This window comes from Eutrigla gurnardus (assembly GCF_963514095.1).
Source record: "Eutrigla gurnardus genome assembly, chromosome: 10".
In the NCBI taxonomy this organism is placed as follows: Eukaryota; Metazoa; Chordata; class Actinopteri; order Perciformes; family Triglidae; genus Eutrigla; species Eutrigla gurnardus.
The window spans coordinates 9,596,764-9,614,707 of record NC_139924.1 but is presented as its reverse complement, the minus strand read 5'-3'; the positions used below and the strand labels follow the sequence as shown (position 1 = coordinate 9,614,707).

Genomic DNA, 17,944 nt, shown 5'->3' with positions numbered 1-17,944 from the left:
CTTCACGCTATTTATTTAGTTTAATTAACAGTCCAATACAGTTTTATACAGTCATATGAGCCAGAATTAATCAACATTTTCTGTCAAATATTCAATCGACCGTATAACTGTTTCACACCATTTGAATACTGCATGGCAGACTCAGGCCTAACACTGTTTTTTCTGTCCCTATGTAGTGTGCTTACACGGCAGACATGGACGCAGAGACTACCGCCCACACCGAGCCCGTGATGGAGGAAGAGGAGCCTTTTTTCAGCAACCTGGACATCTTCCTCTTCTCCTTGATCGCCGGTCTCGTCATTTATTGGTTCATGTCCCGCAAGAAGCCTGAGCCCATCCCCGAATTCAAGAAGCTCGACACGCCGTAAGTGTCCATATAATATTCCATAGACGTTATTATTTGAACCCTGTTAAAGCAAAATATGTTGAAGGTAAAATCAACCTTCCTATCTGTCCCTGCTCATCTCCTCCTCCGCGTCTGTGTTCTTACCTGCTCGTATACAATCATTACTTTAAAAGGAAATCTAAAGCTGGCTTGTATTTGTTTTCACAAGGGAGTATGTTGGTGTAGCAAGCAGGTTCTTTATTAGGCAGCATGTGTTTTTCATCACTGGACATGGCTTATATTTAAGCATAGAGGAGAATGATAAATAATTTGCCTACATCATTCTTCAGTGTGTCTTATTACATAAAGCAGGTGAATTAAAAAATGTGTCACTTAGAATGTGCCAAGTCGACCCCATATGGGCCAAGTGTGTCAGACAGCACGGTTTAATGCTTGTAAATGTTCCACTAGTAGCGACCTTTGTTTCTCTCTCCTTGACCTGCTCTGCTACATCGTCTCTGTTACTTAACATATCTGATCTCCTTCTCGCTCCTGTGTGAGTGCATTTAATCCTCTGTTCCCTCCCCTCAGCACTACAATCATCTAAATTACTTTTAGTTGATGATTAATTGCCATACATATAATTGTGATCAACGATTTACTTGTCTTTACTCGTTCATTTTATGCCGCACATCGCTGTTGCTGTGCCTGGCTTTGCAGCTCGACCTTAATCCGTGCGGTTCATTTCAATGGCTACTCTATTTTAATTTGTATATGCAATGGGGAAAACACAACGCTTGTGTTAACCATTCCTGAATAACCGTCCAGACAGTTCAGGAGGTCATTTTTAATTTATGGGCGAAGGTGCTGTCTCAACAGATGAGTTTTCAGTCTGCAACAGAAGATGTGTAGAGTTTCTGCTGTCGTTATGTCAATTGTGGAGTAGGGCTGCAGCTATCGATTATTTTAGTAATCGTGTATTTTACCGATTATTCCATTGATTAATCAAGAAATTGGATAAAACATACGTTCTCCTTATTAAAAAGGAGGTAAATGTACAAAAGAGAAAAGAAGAAATGTCTCTTAAAATTATAAATGATGAATATTGGCTTCCTTTTCAGTAAAAAAAATAATCAAAATTTGTATTGCTATTGAATTGCATATTATAATTTTTTCAGTCAAAACCAACCCATTCAGTGCATTAAAGTGGCATATTACATTCTGGGTTTTAAATAAACTATTTTCAGAAATCCAAAAAACAAATAAATAAATGTGTGTGAGAGATGGAGAGAGACTATCATAATGACAGCGCAGGCTTTCACAAATTAACTGCATTTTATGTTCTGTGGTTATTTTCTTGAGCAAAACTTTGCTAACTAAGGGACATCATAACTAGCCACCGTATCTATTTATGTTCTTAACTAGCCATTACATATAGCCATCATTTACGTACATTCTTCACTAGCCTAACGTACCCAAATTGGTACCTTTACTACGTTGGTAACGTTAACATGTGACTGGTCCGATCTGTGAACTGGATGCTTTCTGTTGAAATGCTGAAGCATTGAAGTTGTGCTGTTGTGGCAATTCTGGCTTCACAATGAATACATTGCACAGGGTTTTCAGGTTTTTTTCAGTTTGAAATGGTCCCAAACTTTTGACACTTTATGTTGTTTTTTTTTAGTCCCATCTCTCCGCCTGGCTCCTCGCCAGGTTCTCCCTCTCTCTCCTTTTTGCGAGCTGACGGTCTAAAAAATCAAGTCTAATTAACTCACATATCCACAGTGTAACCGCATTGTGCAACATTAAAAGTAATCATCTGTGCGGAACACATACACTGAGCAGTATGTCATGGAGTAAACGAAGCTTCGAGGCAAAGAATTTGAATTGATTATATTTTGTAATCGAGTTACTCAAGGAATCCCTTCAGCCCTGTTGTGGAGCCAGGACTTTGTAGATCTGGGACCCCTTTGTAGTGAGGCACTCGCACGCTGATTGGCAGTAGCAGAGTATAGTAGACTGGCTTGAGTGTATGATTTAACCACGTCCTTGTTGACGGATTAGCCTGAGCCATTCATAGACCGATAGGTAAGTACCAGTGTCTTGAATTGGATTCAAGCAGTCACCTGGGGCCAGCAGGGGAACAGGGTATTGTGGGAGAATTTGGGTAGCTTGAAAACCAGCAGGGCGGCAATATTCTGGATGGACTGCACATTTAATTACATACTTGCTTGGATCAGAACCTGCATCACCTCCGGGATGAGGGATTTGACATATCCTCCTGATGTTGTGGAGAATGAATCTGCAGAAGTGCTGTCGTCTTGTTGATGTTTAGCTTCAGGTGGTGTGCAGACATCCACTGAGTAATTCGGACTGACAAGCAGAGATTTGGTCTGTCACCTGGTTTTCAGACCTGGGAAAGTAAGGGATCAGTTAAGTGGCATCTGCATAGCTGTGTGAAATGCCATGTGAGTGAATAACAGGGAGAAAAGAAAAGGGGACCCAGATTTGAACCCTGAGGAACCCAACTGAGGCTACAGGTTTCAGACATGTTCTATAGTATAGCAGGTCACTACGCACAAGCTCTTCCTGACAGAACCAATGCTACTCTTATAACATCATTGTTTCATCCAAACATTTTTATGTGATTTATCTAAAAACTGGACGGCCCCAAGGGGAAGACTTTCACAGGGTTGGTCCGAGGAACCTGAGATGAAGAAGCGAAGATAACCGGACTTTGCTGGCTGTTTGTGGACCTAAACCGACACCCTTTGGATTATTTGATTCAGTTTTTGTGAGCTGGATTAGCAGGACATCATCTCTCCTCTTTTTGAATACCAGGATGGCAATGAGAAGAAGCAAAGTGTCTGCTTAGAGAGAGATAGGCTAGTGTGCTGTGCGATTTTCTGTTGCAATAGTTGCGCTTTGTGAGTGGCCTTATTGTTTTACAATATTAGCCTTGGTGGTGTGTGTGCAAAGGGTGTATAGCATAGTTGCCTTGGCTTGAATCTTGAAACCATTATATAATAATTGCAACATGCAGAATCATCACTTCTTAGTTGAATGATTTGGCTTAGTTGAGGCTTTGCTGAATTTAAGTGGACTCTCCTTCCACTGGTATCTTTTTAGGTCCCTCCCCACACACAGCACAATTTCTTTGGTCACCAGAGTAAAGCCTTGAGCCATCAGCAGCCTCACTCGCTGTGTGGCTGAGGTCTTGTGTGGTTATGTGAATGAAGGCCGAGTGGGGGAGATCCTGACAATTTGTGCGAAAACAGGAGGTTGGCTCAAAGGGGGGAAGACCCCTGTAGAGCAAGTTTTACTTTGGGAAGAGTGTGCATGTGTGGAGGGTGGGAATACAGGAAGGGGACACAGAGCCCGTCTCCCCTCCCCTTAAAGGGGGCAGTGATTACCTAACTGTTATGAAGGGGGCGTAGTCTTCCATGTCTTTCCTGTGCTTTTGTTTTTGGCCCTGAACCCATTTTGAAAATTCCCTGGAGAGTGAACGAGGAGGGCGAGCCAAGCTGCTTTTGTGAGTCCTCTCCAAAGGTGGAAAGTTGAGGCAAAAGACAAGCAACCCTTTCTTTGCCCTGACTTACTTTTTTTCATTCTTCGTTCCCCACTCCCCTGTTTTTCTTTTTAGTGGGTGTGTACGTGTATTTGTGTGTGTGCGTGTGGGCTGTGCTGCTCTGCCATTGGATAAAGGCCATGTCACAAATGGAATCCTTTTATGATAAATGAGGTTGCCATAGCAATGACATTCCCCTCTCTCCTCCAGTGAGATGGGGGCGGGGGATACTTCAGGAAAAAAACCTACCATTCACAGCTCCCCCCCCCCCTCCTTCAATGGTCCACCGAGGAGTTGGTCTGATAACCAGCCAAATGCTCAGAATGGATCTTGTAGACTTTTTCATTCCCAACACCTTTCAGACCGGAGAGGAAAAGGGGCGGGGATGAGGAGGAAGGCATTTTCAGCTTCAGAGTGTTTCAGTGTGTGTTTGTGTGAGTCAAAAGTGTGGGTCTGCAGCTCGGCTACATTTTATGGGAAAGTCAGTTTCCCACCATTGTGTCCTCGGCGGTTGCCAGACACTGACAGGGCTTGTAGGTTGTGTGTGTGTGTGTGCGTGCGTGCGTGTGTGTGTGTGGACGCTGCTGGTTTCACAGAGCAGCACAGGAAGAGGCAGAGTTCAGATCGTGTTGGAGTCTCCAAGGTGAAGGAGGGCAGTTCTTCCAAAACCTGCAAGTGTCCGGCTGCTTTTTCTGGACTGGTTTTATTTTTCCATCCTGCGGTTGTAGAGTGTTGACTGCTTTGGATTTTGAGCGTGGCGGTTCCCGCCGTGGCCTAGCCGGTGGTGCTAGTGGCAGTGGGGAGCAACAGGGCTGCATGCCATGGGCTGTGTCTTCTCCCTGCCAGAGGACAGGAGAGATGCTGCTGAGAGGTCAGTAAAAGTGCTTAATTTGCTGCTCCTGCTAAGGCACAATATGACATTTGTTAAAATGTTTGAATGGTACTTGCCTGAAATTAGATTGTCATAAGTGTTTGCCACCAGCTGGTGTTTATTCTAACTGTTTAGTTTGATAACCGAGATCGCACATTTTTAAATGACACCTTGTAAGTGAAGTGTTGAACTTGTGACTTGTTTCCAAGTAAAACAGTGTAAATTGCTTGTTTCTAGCACAAACTGGCAAGATAGTGGTCTCAAAAACCATACAATGTTCCCAGTAGGTTATATAAGACATGGTCATAAAATCTGTTTCACTACAAACACAATTTGATTATTGGCTCTTCCCCCCCCCCCTCTTTTCCACAAGCTCCTCGAACACTGTTCAGTCACTTACCATTCTGTTGCACGTTTCCAGCCTTTGGGGTCAGATTGCAAAATGAAAAACGTGTCATTGGTTGTATTTCTTCTTTTGAAGATCACCTCCGTGTTTTAGTTTTGCAGATTAAGACTGAACTGGCTGTGTGTGCTTGTTTGAAAAGGTTTAGTTCCTGGATGGATGGATTAAAATGTTTCTACTGACTATATCTACAGATGATGAGCTCTGAGCTATTTGGAATGGGCTGTAAGTTATTTAAACAAAGACTGAATGCCATCATGCAGCCAGTTGTTTTCATGTGGGACTCGCGCCATTGCAGGAAGGAAAAGGTGTTCAAGATTAAGAGGCCATGTGCATGTTATCACCGTCAAACCAAATCAGACTTAATTCCTGCTTTTAGAAATAGTGACATTAAAAAAAGTGCAAATGCAAACACAGTGTTCTCTACTTCAATTTGAGGCTGGAAGGCTGGAAGTATTTTTACACTTAATAATGTTGTCAACTATGATTTGTTAAATATATCTTTTTTTATCCCATATGTTAATCATTTCCCCTCTGTATTTATCAATAAGACTTTGTACTTTACTGAGATGAAAATAAAGCTAAGCAACCCAACTATTTATCAAATGTGGAAATGATAAAAAACAATATCTGATGGGGCTGTTATTAGTGAATGAATCAATTCATGACACTTATTGAATGTGGGGCCTGTAATGCTGACGGACTTTGTTGATAACCACTTAGACAGCTCCTGCTTAAGCTGTCAGGAATGCTCCAGCTTGGGGGCAAAGGCTGTTTTAAATTTTAATAAAGAATTTACACTTCGCTTCAGAGTGCACTCTTAACCACTGGGGCCCATATTTATGACATGTTGGATTCTGCACACGGCCGTTTGGTGAATGGGGTCCTTTTAAGTTGTAAAACGTTCGACTATATGCATGTTAGAGGTGAATTATTGCAGATAAATATATAGTTTGCTTTAATAGCTATACTGCAGCATTGTTGCTTTTGGATGTGCAAAATCTGAAAGCACTGATCTGCCATACTATCCATGCTTGTAGTTCCGTTTAGGTGTATTATTCCTGTTTCAGTGCAGGCTCAATTGTTCACTTGGACCTTTGATGCTGAATGAAGCAGCGTTGCCTTTTATTCCCCTCAATAATAGGTTTGTCTTCATGTGTCAGTTTTTTATTTTTTTATTTACCCAGTGTGTTGTTTTGATCTGTTTCCGTCCGTCAATTACTCACTGGATGAATTTAAATCACGGTTACGTATCGACCACTTTGCACTTGTTAATACTGAAAATATGCTTAGCACGTGAGCTTGTACATACAGTTCATATGACTAATGCTTTAATGGTTGCTGAGTCACTGCTTTGCTACTTACTGTTGTAAGAATGACTCGACAATTTGCCCATGTTGCTCAATAGTTGGTACTACAAATGTATTTAGATGCTGACTATTTAAATAAAAAACTTACTTTAATGACACTATTTTTGGGAGAAATTATGATACCACAATATGTCAAATGAACAAATGAATCCCATTAAATAATCAAACTCCATGTTTTAATGAAATATATTGCAAAACATCAGACAAAACTCTTTTGCGTAAATAAAACAAAAACTTCAACTCATTTACTTAGTTTTTAGTAAAGGTCTGCTTAGAATCATTGATTTGGCCAACACTGTTGTCATATGATCATAATGACCCTGATGATGCAATTCCATAAAGGTCAGTGAGTCAAAATGTGGAAATATTAACTGGTTCATCTTTTTTATTTGTGGACACGGAGGACATGGTCCGTGTCTGTCCTTACATGTGCGGTAGACGCTACCACATGTAGCATAGCGGTCACTACTAATTGCCAGTATGCAGATTCTGCATAGAGCCCACATGGACATCTTCTGATGATGAAACCTACATAAAGCGTTCCCTTACATTCTTGTGGACACAGAAGTAGTTGAGCTCGTTTGAACTGGGTTTTCGTTAAAAAGTAGACGAGTAGGATTTTTTTCCAAGTTAGCCCCACCTCCGCTGCTCAACAAGGCTTTTTTCCCCTACACTGTGTCCGTAATTTTTCGTAGCTTCCTCTTGGATGCATGCTTACAATCTGGCACCTGGTTGCTACATTTTATGGAGGTTGATGCCCAGAAATGTCCCACACACACTTCTAGTAGGTCATGAGTGATGATTTAGACAATTATTTAACCTTTTAAAAAAAGTCAGTCTTACTACTTTACTTTTCTTCAAGTCGCATTCATCAGGATGTTATGAATTTAGTCCAGATTTATATAAACCAAAGCTATTCAGGCATATACAATTAAATAGTACTTCCACAGCTCCAGTTGTGAGAGTGATCTGAATGATGTATTTCATGAGGAAAGATGACACATTTTCATTTCATTTCCCACAACTGAGGTTTAGTGATCATCATTGCTAGATAGATAACGTAGCAATGACAGTATCATGGTAAAGGTTGTCTCTTTGTGTTCGTTTAGCCTTACATTACTGAATGAGTCAAACCTCTTATTTCCCCAGAGCACCAACCACAAGAGAGACCAGTTTCATCGAGAAAATGAAGAAAACTGTGAGTGATGCTACTTAATCCTTTCTCATCACATCTGCTTCAGTTGTGTTCTGTGTTAACGGTCTCATGTTTCCAACATGGATATGTTCTCCAGAAGCAGCCATGTTGATGTTGTTCCAAAACATTACTCAGGGTTTTATAAGAAGACTGTGAGCCATTTGGCTTTTACAGATGAACAACGTTGAACAGTGTTGGGGTTGAGGCCCTTCGCCAGGTGTTGATCGACCTCAAAGCTGCTTTCCCCAGTAAAACTCTCTTTGATGTTCGAGTCGAAGCACTTCAGTTGTAAAGTAGATTGTAGTTAGTTTACCTCCTCCTTGGATGAAAAATACTACGACAATAATGGCCTCCCCTGCTAATGTGATACTGTATGTACTTCTCCATTTAGAAACACTGTTTCAATGTTGACAGGCCGCTGTTTACAAGCCAGCCTTGAGAAAAGACTGTTTTGAGTCATGTGGTTTATGCAGCAAATAGTTCAGATACCATGATGGTGGCAGGAAGGAACTTTGTTCCACATTGCCATTTAATTTGTCTTTGTTTTTCTTTTGTTGTGGATTATCATGACACTGTTGGCAAGGAAAAATGCATGTACATATGCAGCTGTTGTTTATGTAAAGATGAGCTGTATGATGGAGAAATGTTTTTTTTTTTTTATTGTAGTTGTGGGAGAAAACATTTACATGCCCCAAGTAAATGTTGTTTTTTCTGTAAATTTGTAACCAGGGCAAGAATATCATTGTGTTCTACGGCTCCCAGACGGGCACGGGAGAGGAATTTTCTAACAGGCTGTCCAAAGACGCTCAGCGCTACGGCATGAAAGGAATGGCTGCCGATCCAGAGGAGTATGAAATGGTAATTTGCATCAGTGGAACAAAAAAAACCCACAGAATTAAAATTAATAGAGGTCCGGCTGCTTCACTTGGACAGTACTTATTATAGCTGCCAGTTAATTATTTGTGATGGTGTCATGGAAAAAGTCAGTGCGTTACTTTGGAAAATGAGTCATTCACTTTACACCACCATGGCTATAATGTGATTCTCCTGCATTGTTGGCATGGGACTTTAGATTTTAACTGAACCAACAGTTTATAATAACAGCCAGAGAAACATGTCCATGCAGAGTGAGTCTATATAGACGCCATGACAGCAGGCACTCTGATCATAATGCATATGTTATTTCAGTCAAAATTATATAAAGTGCATTTAGCATGACTGATTATTCAAGACTGTGCTACAATGCTGCTGTTAGAAGCAGTATAGGCAAAAAAAAAAGTGAAATCAGTGGGTCTTCAGTGTTCCCTGTCCTGATTGTGCTGTCTCATGTTCCAGGGGGAGCTGTCCCGTCTGTCTGAGATTAAAAACTCCCTCGCCATATTCTGCATGGCCACCTATGGTGAAGGAGACCCAACAGATAATGCCCAGGACTTCTACGACTGGCTGCAGGAAAATGACGATGAAAACCTCTCCGGACTAAACTACACTGTGAGTCTCTACACCAAGTTTTACTAATTTTACAGTCATTTAAGAGACAGAGAAAATCAATTAATTGTCGCAATTGAGAAAAAATGTAATGCTTGGAATTAGTTAAAACTTGATATATTAATAATTTGTTAAAATAAATTGATGATTAATAGTCTGTTGATTCATTTATGGATAAATTGTGTTCTCATGTGAGCTAATATGACGTCTGTTTAGCTCCCAACCAAACCTCTGCACTATAATGATGGAAAAACAATTGAAATGCAAAGGAGTTCCCTTTGATATGTATATATATATATATTTTAGATGTAACGTTACATGAAAGTTATGGACACAAAGCTGTTTATTTTCTGAGCCACATCATGTCGGTGTGCCTCGTCGGGCTTTGTCGCTGCCGTGCAGCACACAGGCTTCACTAGCGTGAGCTGCATCAGCCTTTGTGTGCAGCATGAAAGAAAGGGCTCTGTGTGTTGTGTTGTCTGGTCTGTCCGTTTAAGTTTATTTAGATCCCCGTCTGCTGCAGCCTTGCAGCCGCTATCTTCCGCTCTGTGCATGTGTGTCATTGTGTCATTGTTTGGGTGCAGGGCCATGGCCTCATTTGAGTGAAGAACTTGACTGTGGGAAATCAAGTTAAATTCCCAGGCATGGTCTCTTCCTGAGTGATTACTGATTATTGATTTTGTATTTAAGTGGGATACGTTGTTTTACAACAAAACTTGATGAATGCCAGTGACATTACAATTTTCTGATTTCATTGTTAACAACAGCTTCAAATTCATCATGTAAGTTCACTTCCAATTGAACGGCTTGTTGTGTTCACGATGGTCCACAAACCGATGGCTTGTTCTGTCTCCAGGTATTTGCTTTGGGCAACAAGACATATGAACACTACAATGCAATGGGAAAATACGTTGACAAAAGACTGGAAGAACTCGGTGCCAAGCGCATCTTTGACCTCGGTTTAGGAGATGATGATGGCAAGTAAGTAACCTGTTAATCCTCTGAGCCAAAAAAGGCAATGATGACTAAGCATTTATTAGTTTAGAGGTTTCACTGCTGCACAGATAATCAATCAGTGATCCTATAAAAAACGCTGATCCTACAAATACACGGTAGACAGTGAAAGCAGCATTTCCACTACATGAAGCCACTCTTAAACCTCCCACAGACCAACTTATCAACATTCCACACAAGTAATTTCATAATTTAAATCAGATTACTACCCTCAGGAAAAAGGTTTCTATTTTGACCCAAAATGATAGAACTCATCAGTATGTTTGCTGCATCAATTACATGCAACTTGTTTATTTTACAGCTTAGTTTCAAAGGATAGTCCATCATTCTCAAATGGTTTTGTTTCGTCTTATTTCTAAAACATACATGTTAATATAGTAAATTATTTGATAAACGAGGTTGAATTCAAATGTCTGGTTTTGTCTTTCAGTCTGGAAGAGGACTTCGTTTCATGGAGAGAACAGTTCTGGCCGGCCGTCTGTGAGCACTTTGGAGTTGAAGCTTTAGGAGACGACTCAAGGTCCATTTACAGATCATTTCACCGTTACCCAATGTGACAATATACTTTGATTGATTTAGGTATAAATTAATTTGTTAGAATTTAGATGATAAAGGCTTTGAAAATCACAGACTGAGGTTACAAGGTGATCACCATTACCAAATGTGACTTATCATACTTTTTGTATAATTGTTTTATACGTCCTTATCTTAACTCTGACTGATATGGTTATGTCATGCTAAATCCGGACATATCTGATGAATGATAAACCCACCCACCTGTATGACAAATGAACAAATGCCAAGAATAATTTGTTATTTTAACCTAATTGGGAATGCATCAAACTAAAAAAATATCAAAATAATAATCTTCACATAACCTTTAAAAATGTTACTAGGAATGAAATGAATTTCCATATGTATGCATGCGATGTCGCTAACTTTATTTCCCCCCGCAGCATACGGCAGTACGAGCTGAAGGAGCACACCGACATGAACATGAACAAAGTGTACTCAGGAGAAATTGGCCGCCTTAAGAGTTTTGAGGCCCAAAAGCCGTAAGTACCGCTGCAAAGACGCTGCTCCCTGCCGTTATCATTCATCATGACAGTGCAGTCTGTGATCGCTCACATTTCACCCACATTTTCAAGTTTACCAAAGTTCACTTTGTAAAAACGAAGCCCTCTGCCCCCTAGTGGACATTGGAAAAACATTTCCACAGCACTTTTTTATCAAACATTTTATATTTATAGAGTGATCGATTTATTGAAGTTAGATTTTACATCTCTCTTGTGACTATGTTCAAGCCTTTGTAACTGCATTTTAGCATTTAAATGTTGCTCTCTTATTTACAGGCCCTTTGATTCGAAAAACCCTTTCCTGGCTCCAGTCACTGTCAACCGCAGACTCAACAAAGCCGGTGATAGACACCTAATGCACCTTGAACTAGACATAACAGGCTCCAAGATCAGGTGAGACCGGATGGATGTATATATCTCTATTTAATAACTAAAATAGTTTATGTTCATAACTGTAGGGCCTCTTGAATACAGGTCAAAGTCTGAATTTGTCACGCATGCTGTGATTTCAGATACGAATCAGGAGACCACGTTGCTGTTTTCCCCACGAATGACTCAGCATTGGTGAACAAGCTGGGACAAATCCTTGGAGTGGACCTTGATTTGGTTATCTCTCTAAACAACCTTGATGGTACGGCATTGAAAGCTCTGAAGCCTGTTGACTTTACTAGCTTGTCCCTGAAACCCTCCCTCCATATCTAGCCTTGCATTATAGGCTCATTCAATACAGCCGAATTGTATTTTGTTATATAACGGCAATAGTGTTATTGTTGACTTTTGTTACAAATGAAATGGGTTTCCTATCATCATGAAGGTCATTAGATGTACTTTGTAGTGGCATAGGTGATATTTCAGGAAGTTCATGAGGTTTATTAACATTGTTGAACGTGGCAAAGTGCTTTATAATGAAAGACTTGTTGCACAATCTGAGGTTATCGCTTTATAACTTCTGTGCATAAGTGTGTTTTGTGAAATGAAATCAAATATTGTTAATTAAAGCCTGATTTTAATAGAAATACATTGAAATGTCCTTTTATTTTTCAGAGGAGTCCAATAAGAAGCACCCTTTCCCCTGCCCCACCACCTACCGCACAGCCCTCACTCACTACCTGGACATCACAAACCCACCTCGCACCAACGTCCTCTATGAACTGGCACAGTACGCCTCGGACCCCAAAGACCAGGAGAATATGCGCAAGATGGCCTCCTCCTCCCCTGAGGGCAAGGTCAGTGTCAGGTTCACCTTAGCATCTTATCCATCTATGTATGTTTGTGGTTCTGTTTTTCTCTTTTCAGCCCCTTTCACCTCATTTACTTGATGTTATTGTCTTTTTGTTGGTGCCTTTCCACAGGCGCTCTACCAAGGTTGGGTGCTGGGTGCGTGTAGAAACATCCTCGCCATCCTGGAGGATATGCCTTCTTTGAGACCTCCTGTTGACCACCTGTGTGAGCTGCTGCCTCGTCTCCAGGCTCGCTATTATTCCATCGCCTCCTCCTCAAAGGTATTTCACTGTTAAATCACCCGGGACCAGTAGAGTCCTGTTCTTTTGTCAGAGACTTACATTTTACAAATAGTCTTGGATATGGGTATTAGTAGCAAAGACTCGCAAACATGTTGGTCAGATATCAGAACGAGAGGGCTGTTGGTAACCCTCCTCTGTTCTGTAGGTTCACCCCAACAGCATCCACATCTGTGCCGTAGTGGTGGAGTACGAGACCCCGACTGGCCGCATGAACAAGGGAGTTGCCACCAACTGGCTGAAGAACAAACTGGTCTCTGACAACGGCCACAAGTCCACAGTTCCCATGTACATCCGCAAGTCTCAGTTCCGCCTGCCCTTCAAGGCCACCAACCCCGTGATCATGATCGGCCCTGGGACCGGAATAGCTCCCTTCATGGGCTTCATCCAAGAGAGGGGCTGGCTCAAACAACAAGGTATTTATAGACACCATGTGGGTGTATGTTGTCGTTTGTCTGACCTTTTTTACAACCTTATGTCTCTCCAAGGATGGAATGATGAGGGGGAAATACATCCACGTATATCTGTGTCATTTTTGTCCTTGTGTATCTCATACTGCCCACAAAATCAAAATTTTAAAAAGGTTTAAGGGTTGATGGATACAAGTAATCAGTGCTTTAAAGGTCCCATATTATGAAAAACAGGTTTTCTCTGGTTTCTACACCTATAAACTGGTCCTCCCTGAGCCTGTCAACTCTCAGAATGAGGAAAACAAGTGACTCCTGCATGGTCTCTGTAGCCCACCCACTGGTACAACGGCACTCCTACAGGCTGTTCAGATTCAGCTCCTGTTGTTACGTAACGAAGGAGTCATTTGCATAGACAAACTCCTCTGATGATAGGAGATATCCAAGAGGAGACGTTCATCAGCGAGGTGAAGTTCAGTGTGTCCTGGTGAGACAGCAGTGAGACAGCAGTGTTTCACAATGTCGTTGCTCACAGCTAGACACGCAGATTGCTCTGTTGTTGGTTGAACAAATCAACATAAGTGCTTATATTCTGTCCCAGCTACAGAAGAACAGAAGAGACGGTGGTTGCGTTTCATTTTTAATGACAATATGCCGGCTAAGGTCCGTGTTAGCTTGTATGTGTGTGCTAAACACTTCACATCGGATTGCTTCAGTAACGAGGGTCAGTACAGAACTGGCTTTGCCTCGACACTGACCCTCTAAAAGGATCTGTCCCAAACATACGGGACCAGCAACTTCACCTGAGACACATAGGCGAGCCATAGCGATACATCCATGTAAACATTGGCACATGCTACCACTAGCGTAAGCGGCATCGTCTCCGTGGCTCTCCAAGTAGGCGATGACAGACGGAGCTCATTAGCATTTAAAGGTGCAGGCACAGACCTGTTGGACCAGCTGTGTGAAAATTGAGGAAAAACAGTATAATATGGCACCTTTAACAACCTTAATTCAGGTGTACCTATTAGTTTAGTAGGATTTAGGTGATGGAAAATGTGCTACTTCTAAAACTGATTAATGTATATGCGGTTGCTTCTGAGAATTACTTGATCAGTTAGATTTATAAAAACCTCAGTGGAATAGCCCGTATGGAATAAACGGCACATACAAAATAACCAATGCTTTGTTTCGTTTGTAGGAAAGGAGGTTGGAGAGACGGTGATGTTTTTCGGCTGCAGACATAAGAATGAGGATTATCTCTACCAGGAGGAGCTGGAGGACGCAGAGAAGAATGAAGTTCTAACACAGCTTAATGTTGCCTTCTCCAGAGACCAGGAGCAAAAGGTACAGCTGTCTACCTACACTCGTTAGTGTCCCATACACTGAACACGCACCAGAGCAGTGGTGTAGTGCGGGCTTTGGCAAGCTGCCATGCTATTTCTGTGGAGAAGTTTCAGCCAAACTAAAGGAGGGGATAATAAGCTGGTGACCATCGGCTAATCAGTTAACAGACTCGTGTGAAATGTTGACCTTTTTGTTTCAAGAATTTCTTCCTGTCTGAAACACATGAACATGAGGAGGCAGCCACAGAAAAATGTAATTAATTTAAGTGGCGAGCCACACTTCCTCACTGCCTGGTGTGTTTTCACCATCAGTGCTGGACAAAAGCAAAACATAGTGCATTAGACTACAAATGTACAGTATGCTGTGTAGGGGTGTTGCAATGAAAAGGCATGGACAATAACCGTCATATTTAAAAATGAAATATTGAATGCATATGTGTCTGTGTGTGTCTGTGTGTGTGTGTTTTCCAACCATGTGATGCCCATATGAACAATGATTTTCTTCCCAAAATAAAGGTGTACGTGCAGCATCTCCTGAAGACAAATAAGGAGCACATCTGGAAGCTGATTCACTCAGACAACGCTCATGTCTACGTCTGCGGGTAATTAACACATTTGACCAGCAAAATATTCACATTAAATATTGTGTATTCAAAATGATGGAAACTGTTGGACTAATATCTTTATGTTGTGAAAGAATACTGATTTAAGTTGATTTTTAAATACACTTAAATCGATAATGCTGCTGATTTGTGAACCATTTTTATGAATAAAAGAGACAACAAATGCTTAAATATGGAAACCCAAGTTCTTAGTGCTTTGGCACCTCCTAGTGGCAAAGTGAGAATTGGTTTATACTGCCAACATTCAGGACTCAAAAGCAAATTACCTCCACCATGTTTGAGGTGAATATTATTGCTAGCTGATGATCACGTTTATGATAAAAGGGAAGTATCCTCCAGCAGATGGACGAACAAGAAATATACAATATGAAAAACAACGCTCAAACAAAGGTGACAACACATCTAAAGTGATCTCTCTCTCTCTCTCTCTCTTGATTTAGGGATGCAAAGAACATGGCTAAGGATGTGCAGACAGCCCTCTACGAGATAGGAGAAGAACTGGGAGGCATGACACGCACACAGGCCACAGATTACATCAAGAAACTGATGACCAAGGGACGATACTCACAAGATGTCTGGAGTTAAAGAGCCTCGGACCCGGCCTCGGTCTCACAACTCAAAAGTGGCGGTTTTAAAATTTCTATTTAATTGTGAGTCTTGTTTTATCAGGACTATATATTAAAAAACAAACACTTGTTCATCACCCTGGTTCATGAGAGCTACAGGTAGCGGAAGATCATGAGGCAAACACTACCTCAGCAGGTTTTGTTGATAAATGCTTTCAGCAAATTCAGTGTGTATTTCTGTCTGTGCACTACGCGATGTGTCTGGACCACCAGCATGCACCTGCTGGTGGTCCTCGCTTGAGCCGTGGTCTCAGACCAAAACCATGGTTACCCTGTCCAGAGAGCACTAAGAATCTCTGATTATAAATGAATGGAATTGTGTAAATGTTTGACTGCAACTCTGTGCACTCTGGGGTTTGGGTGTGGGAGCCAGCTGGCAATCGTGCAAATGCAGCAACGAGTCATCTTCATTTCAGATTGAAATTTGGACAAATTTTTAGTCGACTGGAGCAGCTTTTCTAAGTTTAAAAAGCGGCCGATGGCGACTCGCTGCGTCCCACTGCTTGATGTACATGATGCGACAACGTAAAGACTTAAATTTAACGTTTAGAAAGCTCGTTCAGTTTGCCATCTTGAGGAATTTGTAACTTTCATCTAACCGATTAGTGGACTGTAGCCGTAACACCACAGCAGATAATACTGGAGCATACATCCTTATTAAGTTAACATACAGTAAACAGCGTTGTGTGTTCCTGTTGCATTGTGAACGCTCAGACGCTTTAGACCTGAAAGGGCGCCATCTTCAGGTTCTCTGAGATGGTGTTGTCATACTTTAGAAAGTACCTAAAAGAGAAATATGTATAAATCGTAATAATTAGTATGCAATTATCTTTTGACATGGGATTTTCCTGTTATGCATAACTTGCTGTTCATTTTTTATTATAAGTAACAGTAACCTTTTGAGAGGCACAAAAGTGATGCAAAGGAGAAAGGATTATGTACATTTGAGTTCCCGTAAAAGCAGGCCTCTGAACTTGAAAGAATCTGTAGGGACCCTGTAATATTTGTAAAATGTTAATTTGAAATTTAGTCCTTAAAACCAGATATGACCTCTTAAATGGTGGTTGTTGAGCTGAGGAGCATGAAATGGGATTGCCGTGTGTCAGTAACACTCGAACTATGACAACTGTAGCTGTTCAATTGTTATCTGTATTTTATTTTTTATTTTATTATGTCTTGTCCAATCACATACCGGTATGCACCACTACATGGAGAGGATGACCAGACATATCTAAACCTTTTTGTACGTCTGCCATCATCTGTCAGTCGGTGCTCATCTCAGTACGTTGGTGTGTTGCAGGAGGTCTATCAGCCGGTTAAAGCGAAGCCTGTGCCTTTATAACACTGCCTTATGTATCAGGTACCATTTACACCCTGATGCTTCACTGTCTTTTTAATAGTTTTTCCCCCTTAATGCTTACATTGTTATAAAAAGTCACTTTACCTAGTACTGTCACTTTTTGTCATTCCACTTCATGATGTAATAGGTTGATTTTACCAAGGCATGCATTTTTTTTAATGAATAAAATTTTGAATAATTTGTTGGGCTCAACTTTGTCAATATATATAACTCAGACATGAGGTTTTTTACTTCCATCACCCCATGACACCCTGTACTCTAATATTGAGAGATTAAAATCCGTTAGGGCTGCAGTGTGTTTGTGTTTCAATTGGAACCGTTTGTTATCGTGAGTAAAAGGAGTCGTATGCATTTCCAGGTTTATACTTTAATATTCAAAGAACTATTTTCTCATACTGTCTATCTGAATAAACCTGTGTTCAAACTGTCTGAAACGGAATCAGGTTTTTAGACGACAGCTTGGGTCCATGTTTACTTCCTGTCTCTTGACATTCACATACACAGCAATAAGGAAATAGACTGGAGCACATTAACATTTTTTATGTTTAAATTGTGAATTGGTCTATGTATTGTATGATTGTGACATCATGACACAGAAGTACAGACTGCTTGTTTAAAGGCACGGTTTCTTTGACAGCTCTCACTCTTCACAATCTGGGACCTTTTAAAAGTAACATTACCAGCAACAACCTCTTACTAGAGGTCTACTGGCCTGTCTTTATGATTTTGTTATGATTATATAATGATTTTATATG

General features: G+C 41.0%; 1 protein-coding gene across 2 annotated transcripts; it reads left to right on the top strand.

The window, feature by feature from the left end:
- The first annotated feature begins 179 nt into the window (after positions 1 to 179).
- Positions 180 to 17,369, top strand: porb (P450 (cytochrome) oxidoreductase b). Of its 2 annotated transcripts, none has more exons than XM_084020043.1 (15): positions 180 to 364; positions 7,687 to 7,735; positions 8,462 to 8,590; positions 9,068 to 9,220; positions 10,074 to 10,198; positions 10,662 to 10,751; positions 11,188 to 11,286; positions 11,584 to 11,700; positions 11,820 to 11,938; positions 12,352 to 12,533; positions 12,660 to 12,809; positions 12,976 to 13,243; positions 14,436 to 14,581; positions 15,097 to 15,182; positions 15,644 to 17,369. In XM_084020043.1, exons 1-15 carry the CDS (start codon positions 195 to 197, stop codon positions 15,786 to 15,788), a joined length of 2,028 nt encoding a protein of 675 aa, XP_083876169.1. In that variant the 5' UTR covers positions 180 to 194; the 3' UTR covers positions 15,789 to 17,369. The 2 variants fall into 2 exon arrangements, with proteins under 2 accessions (XP_083876169.1, XP_083876170.1); XM_084020044.1 differs by lacking the exon at positions 180 to 364 and adding an exon at positions 4,695 to 4,764.
- The last annotated feature ends 575 nt before the right edge of the window (positions 17,370 to 17,944 follow it).

Bases quoted from the DNA above. Each gene is read 5' to 3' on its own strand.
- porb (XM_084020043.1), top strand. From the start codon at position 195: ATGGACGCAGAGACTACCGCCCACACCGAGCCCGTGATGGAGGAAGAG. The intron at 11,287-11,583 runs GTAAGTACCGCT...TCTTATTTACAG, and splicing joins AGTTTTGAGGCCCAAAAGCC to GCCCTTTGATTCGAAAAACC. The intron at 11,939-12,351 runs GTACGGCATTGA...TTTATTTTTCAG, and splicing joins CTCTCTAAACAACCTTGATG to AGGAGTCCAATAAGAAGCAC.